Raw genomic sequence first — 12,877 nt, 5'->3', positions numbered from 1 at the left:
AGATATGTCTTCTGACAGTCCCTTCCTGTAAAGAAACCACATGGGGGAGAAGGTGAAGGGGGAAAAAGCCAGCAATGTAGACATTTGCCTTTCTGCAGTGTAGACGCTATGCAGTGTAGACATAGTGCCAGCACAGAGTTACACCCAGCTGTTCCTGCAGCTGTGCCACAGAGGTAACTGATCCTTAGGGAGCCAGGGAGTCAGTAGCCTGCATCTCTGTGCCAACTCCAAGTCCCTGGTGTTTTTGCTCATCCCACAAGTCCCATTACAGTGATGGATATTTCTGCAGGGTCTTAAGGGCTCTGGCAGTGCTTAGTCTCACTTCTCCCCCAGGGCTGTGCAAGGATGGAAGAAATTATCTTTGTCCTCCTTCCACCCTTGTCTTGTGCTGCCCTCTCCCTGGTGACTGACTATAATGCTACAGGAGGCTCGGTTTGCCTTTCCACAATTTTCATGGAGCTGGAAAACTCCATTTGCATAGATTGTGCAGATTTGGAGCCACAGCAGTGAGGAATGGCAGTAATTGAACTATAGCTGAAATGCCAGTTTCTTTACCTAAACATTGCTTTTATTTACAATGCACAGATTTTGGGTTTGCTTCTTCTACCATTACCTTTCTTTAGATGTTCTTCAGCTGTAAGGTGAGCCTTTGGCAGCCTGTGATCAGTCTGAGCTGCCCTTGTAGCTTGTGAGGCTGCTGGGGGCTGCTGTCAGCTGGCTCCCAGCACTGCTCCCAGGGAGCAGTCATCTCTGCTGCTTACACACTGAGCATCCATCCCTGCATAACTCAGGCCTAGCCTAAAATGTTACTTTCTCTGAGAAGTAAATGAATTAAATACTTTCAAAGACAGTGATCCACTCTAGCAGCTCAGGATTGGGATTTTGAATTCCTCAGTTTGAATTTAAATGAATATTTACCTACCCCTCCATAAAGAGCCTGCTACTCCCAATAGCTTCTGTGAGCAATGGGCAATTCCTCTTCTAGAATTTTAATTTCATTCACTTATTTGAAAGGTAGTCTCTAGACTCTGAGAAATAAGCAATGCAAATTTTTGCTATTCACAATTGTTTTTTGTTATTTAATGATTTCTTAAACAGTCCACCATGTTCGTGGTAAGGTTCTATGCCCATGTAGAGAATAAACGTTCAGCCTTCCTTCCTTTTCTTCAAGACTGAATAAAGACTGCTGAAATTGCTGTGCCAGCTCTGTGTAAAAAGTGAAGGTGGAGACTTGGAGGAGCTCCCATCGTGCCGGGGTCTTCAGTGAGGGAAAAAGCACTCTTCCTGGATGTTAATTATGTAAAAAGAGGGCAATGAAGCATGTACTCCCTAAGGGAGCTGAAATGCTGAGGCTGAAATATCTGTGATCATGGGTGGGATCCACCCATCCTCGCTTTCAGACAGACAGCTTGGGCACCAGTAGCTGTTTGTCTGAGGCAGAAGGAACCTCAGCACAGGGCAGCACAGTGTGCCTGGGGGCTCAGTCAAGCCTGCATTCTTTTCTGTGAGCACAGGACAGTCGCCAGTTTGAGGTTAGATTGCTGAGTCTATTCCATACTGAAGGCATAAATTAAAAAAACCAAACATTTTCCACCTCTAAATCTTTTCCTTGGTTGATTCCTAAGGTACGAGGCTGGTTTCTGCTTCTTACGTGGGATAGATACAATTTTGAGCATGGCAAAATAACTTAAGAATTCATGTGTGAATATTTTAATGAGTAGAGAAAGATATTTACTTTTCATTATCAAATTTAAAATAAAAGCAATGAAAGTTTAAAAATTTTAGGAGTCCAAAACAATACTTTCTAACCATTCATTTGCCAGGCCTATGAATCCAAAGAAACCTTTGTCAAGGTTTTTCAACTTTTTCCATTTCCTAACTGGGATTGACCAAATCTTAATTTGTGAAGTTTGTGTTTTCTTATTAAATATTTTCTATTTTTTAAAATTTGACTACCAAGTAAGATTTATCTGATTTCTGTAATTTTTGGGATTTTAATTCTGTTGTCAACATTCATGCTTCCTTGGCGGGAAAAAGAATACAAATGCACTGAACTCTGACCCATTCTACAGCTTAGTCAAGCTTTTACTTACATATCATGTTTCATTTCGACAAATTTTCAGTTTATCAGACATTTCTATCAACTGCAAGTGTGTAGTGAGGAGATACAGTAGTGGTTTAATAGATCATAAAGACAGACAGTGTTTGAAAGTACAGGTTGACCTACATTTTTAAGAATTACAAATAAGACAACAATGTGCACAGTACTTTAAAATGTAGTGAACTTCTCTTCTAGTTGCATTGCCAGTACCAGTTCCTCACACAGCTGAATCTGGTTAAAGGCTCTATTCCCAGTGTAATAAATGTGACACCACAGGTACAACATTGACAACAGAGATTAAGGCTCTGTTCTGATGATTGTTTATTTCTCTGTGCATACCTCCACTCCCCTCTCCTCCCAGCCCTTTTTCCCCCCAGTACAACCTATTTTTTTTATACAGAATGAAAAGCTCATTGGCTCCAGAGTATTCAGGAAGAAAAATTTAAGATAAAAGATTTCAATCTAAAAATAATGAAATATGCAATGAAATGTAGATTCACAGCAATACCTGGCACTTATAAGGCTGTTGTAATAGTAATTATTATTGTTATTATTATTGTTATTTGGGTATGTCAGAAGAAACCAGTATCCATATCCCATGGTGCTAAACACTCAGGTAGCACACAGAAGATAGAGTCCAGGACTGAAGATCACATGGACTGATTTGGTCTCAGCAGTCTCTGTGAAATTGAGGAAGAACAATCATCTCTGTATTTGAGATACAGAAGGTGAGGCACAAAAACTGCAAATGCCTTGCTCAGAAACACACAGTGAACCAGTGGTAGACTTTGTGTCTGTTGACTCCCCAGTCACTGATTTATGAATTAAATAAATTAATGAAACAACAAAGAGCTCTTCTGAGATGCACAACATAAGCCTCATATCATAAAGGAATCAGTGTCAAATGCACATAGCCTGATTCTTCACTACCTTTTGGCATCTGTAGTCATATTTACTTTGTAAAGAGGGCTTAAAATACCCTCCAAACAAAGCTGATTTGGTGTCCATACATGTAGTTTAATAGAGAATCAGGCTCACAGCAATTACTCTGTGGCATGCTGAGACTAGAATTAACTGTTCTATCTGCTAATGAATTAAGGCTGATTCCTGTTTATATTAAGGCCTCTGTATCCTTCCATGATAGTGTAACTGTGCCTCAGTGCAAGTAAGACTCAGGCTTCAGAAAAACTTAAACTTCTAGTTCCCTTTGAAGTCAATGATTTTAGTTGTCCTAAATGTATAAAGTCACTGGAACCAAACAACCTGTTTGGTTCCAAACAAACCATACTACAAACTATTTGAAAAAGAATTGTAAAAGAATGTAAAAGTAACCTGAGAGAAAACCAATCATATGCTTGTTGAAGAAGAAAATTAGATTAGATAGACTTGTTGCCTGATCTTGAAAAAGGAGAATTGTACATGAGAACACACTTTTATATGAAGATAACTGGCTCAATGTTTGGTGGTTATGAGTATGCCAGATAAATTGTGGATGCTTATTAACTCTGGAGATCAAGTCATCTTTTATACTACTACAATAAAATAGAAATAGATTTATTTGGTATTTACGTGCTAGACCTAGTTTGCATACAGCTAGTGTGTGTTATATCCAGAGGAGTAGGAAGATGACTCCAAGCTAAGTAAAATGCTACATGATCACAGATTTGTTGTTGCTATTAAAAGCTATTATGGGTTTCTTTCTTAGAATTCCAAGAGTTCTCTAACTTTGCTCTCTGTAAATAAGCATTATTTTAGAAATTCTTCCCTCTCCAAATGCTCTGCTTGTAATGATTTTAGTTTAAAACCTTCCTTTTTAAACAACAGTTTGACATTTGCTGGCTAAGAATAAAACTATCCTTGCCCTATTCAAATGTAAGGCCTGGGTTCCCATGGGTTGCAGCACTTTTAAACTTTTTTTACTTCTAGTTAGAAGTAGGTTTATTTTTTAAAGCTAGTATGGAATTTGTTTGTGTAAATTAACATAATTCTGTAGGCATCCACGTGACAATGATAATTACCCAGCTGAGGATCTGGCCGCTGAAATGTAACTCCAGTGGTTGGGAAGCTGTTCTGTATACAAGTCAAATAACAGCTGGATCATATGTGATGTTATGTTTAGTTTCATTGGCGATTCAGAAAATATTTAATAATAAATTCCATTGCTTCTATTCCCCATTTTTGTATACAAATAAATCATCTTTTCTAAAACATTCTTTTTCTTTAGTAAGGCTTGTATTCATTGTCATATCAAAAGTGTTCCCTATTGGAGCAATCTTTCAGTTTGCTGTCCTTAGAGTCATCTTTGTTATCAAATTCTACAGCATTCTAAACTTTAATGGTCATTAGCAACTCTGCACTTGAGTAAAGAATCCCATTAAAAAAGTATAAGGTATAATATTTTCTTGTCCAAAGCTAAGGCAGGATGAACAAAAGTAATGAGCTCATCTGATCCTCATCTAACAGGACTCAATTTTAAATAGTATTCAAAATACAAACCCGAGCGAGGATGTTGTGATGATTATTGCACTTTCTCAGTGTCTTGCTATAGAACTAGTTTTCCCTTTAGCAATATATAATTTCTTTTCTTAAAGACCACACAAAGTTATTGTACTCTGTAAAGAAAAAAAGCACTTAAAGTGTTATGGATTATAACCTAGACAGAAGGATACAAAACCAAATTACTGTTCTATGATTCAGCTCTTCCATGATCTAATATTGTTTCAAAATTGGTTTTCTGTCATTTAGATTGGCATCATCTTCCAAACACCCCATGGGCTCTTTGGCATGCTACAAACTCAGCAGATGCACTGTCTCCTGGGCTTTACAGCTTCTTCTGATGAATGTACGACATTGGGAACAAAGCCGCTCTTGACACCTTCCCATCCATCTTGTATTGAGATTTCTCCATTTTTAACAAGTTCATAGATGTCTCGTGTAAGAATTGTAAAGGACTCTTCAACATTTGTGGCATCTTTAGCTGAAGTTTCTATATATTTCATACCACAGTCAGATGACAGTTTTTCAGCTTCTTCTCTTGTAACCTCGCGCTGTGACACTAAGTCACATTTGTGTCCAACTAACAGGAACACAATCTGAAAGGGCTGCACGTGCATTTTGGCTTCTTCCAGCCAGTCCTTCACATGTTCAAAAGAGCGTCGATTTGTGATGTCAAATACCAGCAGGCCACCCACAGAATTGCGATAGTAAGAGCGTGTTATTGATCTATGAAGAAGAATAAAAAGGAAAAAGGAAAATTAAAATGCATTTTCATTTTATTCCTAAGTGTTTACTTTTCCATATGGCAATGGGTTTTTATATTTTATAAGTTTTATGAAATAACTTTCCTTTTTAAAAGCTGATTGAAATTTATTAATTTATCTACTAGACTACTATTTTTTTTCCTACATTCACAATTCACTTCCTAAACATTCTTGAACCCAACACCTCAAGAGAAAATATTGAATGCTGAATTATTCTTTCAGGTGGTCTTTCTTAGCAAATTGTGGGACATGTTCACAGAAGAAAAGATATATACTTTTGGTGTAAAGTCTGAGTCCTTCAGCTTCATGTAAACATGCACGACACCACAACAACACAGACTCCGACTTCAGAAGGATAAAAATGACTTCTTTATTCTTGGGAAGTCTCTCCCCTTTTATACTATTCTACACAGAGTGATTCGATTGGTGACAAGAAGACAAGCCTCTTCAATCACATTGGTCAGACCAGAGGGACATCAAGAGGAGCCTCTCCTAGGGAATACATGTAAACAATTTTGCTGTTACAACAACATGTCTCTTGTTTACAGAAAATTCCCTGGGAAAGGAATTTCAGAAAACCAAACATCTCAGGCAGAAACCAGGGCTACACATGCACTTTACTTTGTTCTAATCAATTCTTTCAGACTGAAATATGAATTTCACATACGTCACATATGCCAAGAAACCTGGAGCCCAAACTTGCCAATGTTCAGGCATATCCTTTTGCATTCTTTGCAGAAAAATTCTTTAAAAGAATGTTTATAGAGATAATCATAACTTTTTGTGCTTGCAGAAGTCAACAGGTAGCAGGTACAAAAAGGAAACCCCCTGAACAAAACTGTCTAAGCATTTTGAGTGAGCTGAGCAAACATGCAATTATTACAGGCAACAGACACATCTACCTCCAGCATCTCTCTCACACAGAGGTTGAAAAGGTCTTTATATTTTATACATTTACAGTTTTTTGGCATGAGGGCTGGAAGGTATTATTTTTTACTTTTGAGCCCTCCTAAGCTCTAGAACATTCACTGGAAGGAATTTTGGAAGTAGGACACTCTTCTTCTTGTTGAAAAAAGTTTTAATGTGCTCTAGAATAAGGAAAAAAGTTAGAATGTAAAGAGAGAGAGTGAAAGATGCAGGAACTAAACTATTATTTTAAGTCTGTAATCATGAGCAGTAGGAGAGAATGGAGAAGGTGAGAAGAGACATTTTAAAGGAAGTGACAGCCTACCAAGGAATGTACACAAGCACTTGTTGCTGGCATAAATATATAACTAGTATATATATAAGTATCCTCCAAATGAAATGAGAAGCACAATCTCTAAACAGTAATTATTTGAAATCATAACCTAAGCTAAGAATGAAATCAATTTTATCTCATGATTATGAAGAGGATGCTGATGCCAAAACCTCAAATTTTAGGAAGCAAGATGAACTGTGCACAATAGTACAACTTTCTATAATAGTAGCTCCCTCCAATTCTCAGTTCATGTTTCCTAGAGTTTTTGATAGCAATTTGAACACAGAGGTATGATTAGCAGCAATAGTCCTGTTACAGATAGGTAAGTGCACAGATAAAGAAGACTTAGATTTCTTGGCATATCTGAATTCATTTAGCCACAGCAAACAGCATTTGAAATGGTTTTATTTAGATAAGAGGGAGGGACTGTTTCTCCTAATGCTTAGAAAGAAAGATATTTTCTACATTCCCAGCAATAGAGTCCATGCAGTGTCTCTCTGAATGTGAAGACAACAGGATCTTAACCTCAGATTGATTAAAAAATACGAATATGGGTATGAAAAATGGCCCACTGTTTCACAAAATTGTTTAAGACCATAAGTGAGGGGTGTCACATTTTGTGAAGTATTAAATACAGGTGCCATAAGGATCTGTTTCTGGTTTTCTTAATAATTTCTTTTTCTTCTAGAGTATCTGCAAACACAAATGAAGGCAGAAAAATAATTCAGATATTTCTAGTAAGGGCTAATGTGGATGACAAAAATGGGATATTATATTGAGAAGTGAAAGCTAATACAACTTACCTTCATTAAAAAACCCAACAAAACAAACAAAAAACCAACCAAACAAAAACAAAAACAACCCCCCAAAACCAAACAACACTGCCCCCACCCCAAACCTTGAAAACAAAGAAATGCATTAGCCAGGAAAGAAAGTAGGTTATTATTAAAAATGCAATGCATCATCTGCCAAGTATTTCTATATAAAAAGATGTTATATCATATATCTATGAACTGGAGGACTGAAACACAGCCCTCTGTGTGTTTTTGGATGCTTATACACAGCAGTCAGTACCCTCATCTCTTGCAAGTCCCTTCTGCAGAGATGTGCTAGTTTATAGTAGCTGATGATCTAAGCCATTACACTGAATTATGTGTATGTATTGCTTTTTATGGAGATGACAAAAAAATATCCTGTAACTTTGTACTGCACATCACAAAAATTGGGTGAATATTTTGGAGAGACAAGAGTTAGATTTTTTTCTGTATTTCTGGTATGTATAATTTGAAACTAGTTTTCTCATTACAAAAAACAAACAAACAAAAACAAACAAACAAAAAACCAACAACAACAAAGAAAAAGCAATACAAAATTTTTAAAGAAACATCGAGACATACAATATCATATTATGTGGTTTTCTAAAATCTTCTTACACTTCATGAGCCAGCAGTGCCCTGGCAGCCAGGAGGGCCAGCCCTGTCCTGGGGGGCTTCAGGCACAGCATGGCCAGCTGGGCAAGGGAGGGGATTGTCCTGCTCTGCTCTGAGCTGGGGCAGCCTCACCTCCAGTGCTGGGGACAGTTCTGGGTGCCACAATATTAAGAAGACATTGAACTATTGGACAGTGTCCAAAGGAGGGCAACAAAGATGGAGAAGGGCCTTGAGGGGAAAGCATATGAGGAGTGGCTGAGGTCACTTGGTGTGTTCAGCCTGGAGGAGACTGAAGGCACACCTCACTGCAGTCTGCAATTCTCTCGTGAGGGGAAGAGGAGGGGCAGGCTCTGATCTCTTCACTGTGATCAGTGACAGGACCCAGGGAATGGCCTGAAGCTGTGTCAGGGGTGGTTTGGGTTGGACATTAGGAAAAAGCTCTTCACCCAGATGGTGTTTGGGCACTGGAACAGGCTCCCCAGGGAAATGGTCACAGCACCAGCCTGGCAGAGTTCAAAAAGCATATTTGGACAATGTTCTCAGGCACATAGTGTGATTGTTGGGGTCATCCTGTGCAGGGCCAGGAGTTGGACTTTGATGATCCATGTGGGTCCCTTCCAATTCAGGATATTCTATGATTCTTTGTATAATCACATTAGACTATGGTTTCAGGGAGGCTTTAAGTCACTGTCAGTGTTTCTTTTTCGTTATGATCTTACTGATCTTTACCAGATGAACCAAACTTTCACTAAAAGCTTTATCTAATTTCAAAGAGTTATTTTTGTACTATGACTAAAGACTACATTGTAATGGTATTAATTTTGAAAAGATATATTGCTTACTGAAAAAGATTAGGATAGTGTTTTATTTTGAAGATGTATGAGAAACAGAATGTATCTAACATCCTGGTCTACTAAAAAGTGGGTTAATGGGAACATCCTCACAATATTTTGCCCCGACTGAAATGAACTCTCTTAGCACCACTGCCGAGCATTTTATGGCATTGGAGGTTTCATTATTTAAATATACTATTGGATTTAAATACAGGAATTTATCAAACAAACAAAAAACATAGCAAAGTAGATGATGTAAAACACAGACAAAGTAGCAGATTGCTCTAAATGACTGATCTGAAGATAGAAAGAAACTGAGGATGTGCCCTTCATTTACATTAATCTGTATTACAGACCTGAGTCTATACTAAGCAAGTCTGTAGGTTCTTGTTCTAGTAAGATGTTAAAAGTGCTACTGATTATATTGTTATTGGCCATGTGGCACCTCAGACAATGGGAGATTCTGCTTAGTGATGCCTGACTGATGTCAAAATAAATCTGTTCAATAGCTGCTATTCCCGGGCATGTTAAAGACTATTTCTAAGTCAATGCATGAAATCCAGTTCAAATACAGAATCATCAATGAACTAGAGACATGTAAGAATTTTTCCCAAATAATTCCTCCAAGGAGGTACATGACATCTTCCAAGAGAGTGTGATGGCAGGGGTGTCACACCTTCATTTTCCCCTGGGAATGTCCCTAATGCCTGGGACCAAAAGAAGGGAGTTACTATGCAGCCAGTAGTTTGCCCTGCATGCAGGGAACTCCCCAGGGAGCTTTAAAGACAGGTTTTACCTCCTCTAAAATCCCAATGCAAGTGACCCAGAGCAGAACTGGAAATCAGAACTGCAAACTGCTTGGTGTTCCCCAGTATTAGATAACTTCCTGGAGTAATTAGCTCTTCCCTAAAATCATCTTTGCTTGCGATCTGTAGTGTTCTCCATTAGCAGAGAACAGAATGCAACATTGTAACCTATGGTGTAACATTGTAAAATATTTATAATTTATTTGACTAAAGGTAAAACAGACTATACGATAAACACTGTGATATTCAGTACACCAACTGACAAGAAACTCAGCATAAAAACAAATGCAAATATTTAAAACGACTTTCTTCAGGTTTTACCTTCTGAGTATTAGAAAAAACAGAGAGGTAAATTTAAGAGCAGCTGACTGCATGACTCATCAGTATATATTCCCTGAGCATTCCTGGGTTAAAGGATTGCCATCATTTGATTTTAAATGTATGCAAGATTCTGTGCATTTGCATTTCTTTCAGTCAAGTGGCTCGTCATTGGCCATCCTGGCTATTTGTCAGCAAATTCAAAATAAACAGATTATACACTCGTAGTCGCTTATTTACAAGTATTCTACATTCTATCTGGAATGCACAAAGATGGTGAAAAATGCTAAGAGCTTTCCATTAACACTGTTCTTTGCTAATCCTTCAGAAGCCTACCTGCAAAAATGCATCTGAAGGTGAGACTCATGCAAGCCCAGGAAAGTTGTTTGTTGTTTCCTCTAGTGCTTATTATAAAGAGAAAGAAGTTGTTGTCCCCCAGTAAAACAGTGAAATCCCACCTCTTCAGCTGAGTGTGGGAATCTGCACAACTGTTGCAACAGAAGACAGGGAGTACAGAGGGATTGATTCTGGCCAGTGAAGGTGCCCATTTCAATCCTCCTGCTGATATTCCAGTACCATTCCAAGTGTGTGGGTCAGGTACATGGGGATGGGCTGTGTTTGCCCAGGCCATGAATTCATACCTATTGAACTCCAAGTCCAAACTAAAATCCATGCACATCTTGCCTGAAATGGGAAGCACTACAGATACAACAGGGACACAAGAGTGAGTGAGTGACAGTATCAACTTGTAAACCGGGAAATGACTGACACTTTTCTGAGGAAGGAAAGGAGGGTGGTTTTGCTACTGTTTGTAACAGAGGGGAGAAAGGAGAGCGTTTAATACTCAGCGCAGCAGTTGAGCTAGTTTAGCTACATTATAAATGACAGCAGTATTAGTGGAGACTTCTGGCAACAATCAGTGCACAGCAGGTGCAGAAGGCAGATAAAACACTAGTAAGGGACTGTAGTAAGGGAACACTAGTAAGCACTGGCTGCCCAGTGGCTTCCACCCTGTCACGGCTGCACTGGTGCAGACAGTGTTGCTGTGCTGGAAGGAGGAAGAGCTGGGAGGTGGCCTGGTCTCCAGATTGCATGGGAGAGTTAATGGCAGAGTGAAATACTGCAGCGGAGGGTGAGTTCGGAGGTGATGACAAAGTAAGAAATGCAGAGTTAGGCAGAGGCCTCTGGCAGCAAAGAAAGAAAGAAAAAAAAACGTAGAGGAGGGATTGCTGTGTTAGATCCAGGACTTCAGGGAAAGATGAGAGAGGAAAGAAGAAACAGGACAAAGCCACTTGTTACCCTTTAGTGAGAGGCGGGAGGAGAAGGGCAGCTGTTCCCTGGTGTGTATGAAGGGAAAAAGGGTGGGGAAGGAAACTCCCGGGAAGGAACCTGTGGGCAGTGGGGCAAGAGGGTGGTGGGCCACAGGACTAGGAACACTGGCAGGCAATGGTGGTGTTTGGGGCACAGCAACCAGATGGGTGCTGGGAAATGTGCTGGGGGGCAAGGCAAAGTCCTTGGGGCCGGAGATGTGTCAGATGAGGAGGGTACAGAGCCGGGAGCGCAGCAGGGTGTGCCCGGAGGTCTGCAGGTTTGGGGAGCGGGTGGAAGAGGGTGTGGGTAAGATCCCAGGTCCCGTACCTGAACCGCTCCTGCCCCGCCGTGTCCCAGAGCTGCAGCTTGACCCTCTTGCCGGGCTCGATCTCCACCAGCCGGGAGAAGAAGTCCACCCCCACGGTGGGGTCGGAGTGCAGCGGCCCCGGGAAGCGGCCCTCGGTGAAGCGGTGCAAGAGGCAGGACTTGCCCACGGTGGAGTCGCCCAGCACGATCAGCCGGAATTGGTAGATCCAGATCGCCGCGTCCATGGCGGCCCCGGCCTGGCCCGGCTCCGCCTTGGGGCTTTTCCTGGGGCTCCTGCGCGGCCGGTGCCTGCACCGCGCCCCGATCGCCCCCACGCCCGGCATCGGCGCGGCGGGCGGGGCGGCGGCGGGCGCTGCGCGGGGCCCGGGGCGCCGCTCCCGCGGGGGCAGGACGGAGCCGCTCCGGGCGGGGGCCGGGAGCCGGGTGCCCCCGCCCCGCTCCCGGGAATCCGCGCCGTGGTCCCCGCCGGCCGCCCGGGCGGGGCGGGGCGGGCGCTGTCCCTTCAGCACCGCGCTGCCCCGCTCCGGCCGCGGCTCCGCGGCCCCGCTGCCCCGGCTGCTCCCGCCGCTCCCGCCGCCCCGGCCCTGCCGCCGCCGCCGGTGCTCGCTGGGGCCGCCTCTGCCGCCCGCTGGGCGGTGGCGCGGCCGAGCCGCCCGCCGGGGCCGCCCTCCCGCCGTGCCGTCATGTGCGCGGCCGGACGGGCCCTCCTCCGCCGCACCGAGCGCCGGGGGAGCGCTGCCTGGGGGCTACAGCCCGTGCCCAGCGTCTACATCCCCCCGCGGGCAACAAGTGTAGGGGTGGGCCGGGAGGAGGGGGATGCTGGGGCAGGGCGCCAGGCCCGCACGGAAAACCGTGGGAGAGAGACTGTTAAAGCACGACTTTTGCCAAGAAATTTGGGGCAGAAAGGAAATACACCAGAAAAGGGAGATGTGGAGGCACCAGATCGGCAGATGAAAAAGAGGCACAGACCTGGAAAGGAAGGTGTCCGGTGGAGTGAGAACTGGACAGAGCAACAGATAGAGAGGAACAAGTGCCAAATTGTAATGATTTGCTGGGAAAGTGACAAAAGGGAAAAGGAGAGTTAGCAACCTATATATCCCCAGAGAGAATCATACAAACTGCCAAGAGAAAGGACATAATACTGGAAATGACATACGCTCTTCATTTCCCTGTGGAACAAACTGCATGTATTCGGTCTTGGTGATAGTGCCTTTACCCAAAATAATAGAAGAATTGTGTCAGAAGAGATTC

At 42.2% G+C, this 12,877-nt stretch overlaps 1 protein-coding gene across 1 annotated transcript; it reads right to left on the bottom strand.

Moving 5' to 3' along the window:
* Window positions 1-3,389: 3,389 nt before the first annotated feature.
* RAB39A (RAB39A, member RAS oncogene family) lies at window positions 3,390-11,949 on the bottom strand. The gene is made up of 2 exons (XM_066313012.1): window positions 11,627-11,949; window positions 3,390-5,323 (listed from the first exon to the last, which is right to left on the bottom strand). Exons 1-2 carry the CDS (start codon window positions 11,947-11,949, stop codon window positions 4,897-4,899), a joined length of 750 nt encoding a protein of 249 aa, XP_066169109.1. The 3' UTR covers window positions 3,390-4,896.
* Between the last annotated feature and the right edge of the window lie 928 nt (window positions 11,950-12,877).

This window comes from Sylvia atricapilla, chromosome 2 (genome assembly GCF_009819655.1).
Source record: "Sylvia atricapilla isolate bSylAtr1 chromosome 2, bSylAtr1.pri, whole genome shotgun sequence".
NCBI classification, from domain to species: domain Eukaryota; kingdom Metazoa; phylum Chordata; class Aves; order Passeriformes; family Sylviidae; genus Sylvia; species Sylvia atricapilla.
Note: the sequence above shows the minus strand (reverse complement) of the source record. Positions and strands in the feature narration are given on the sequence as shown.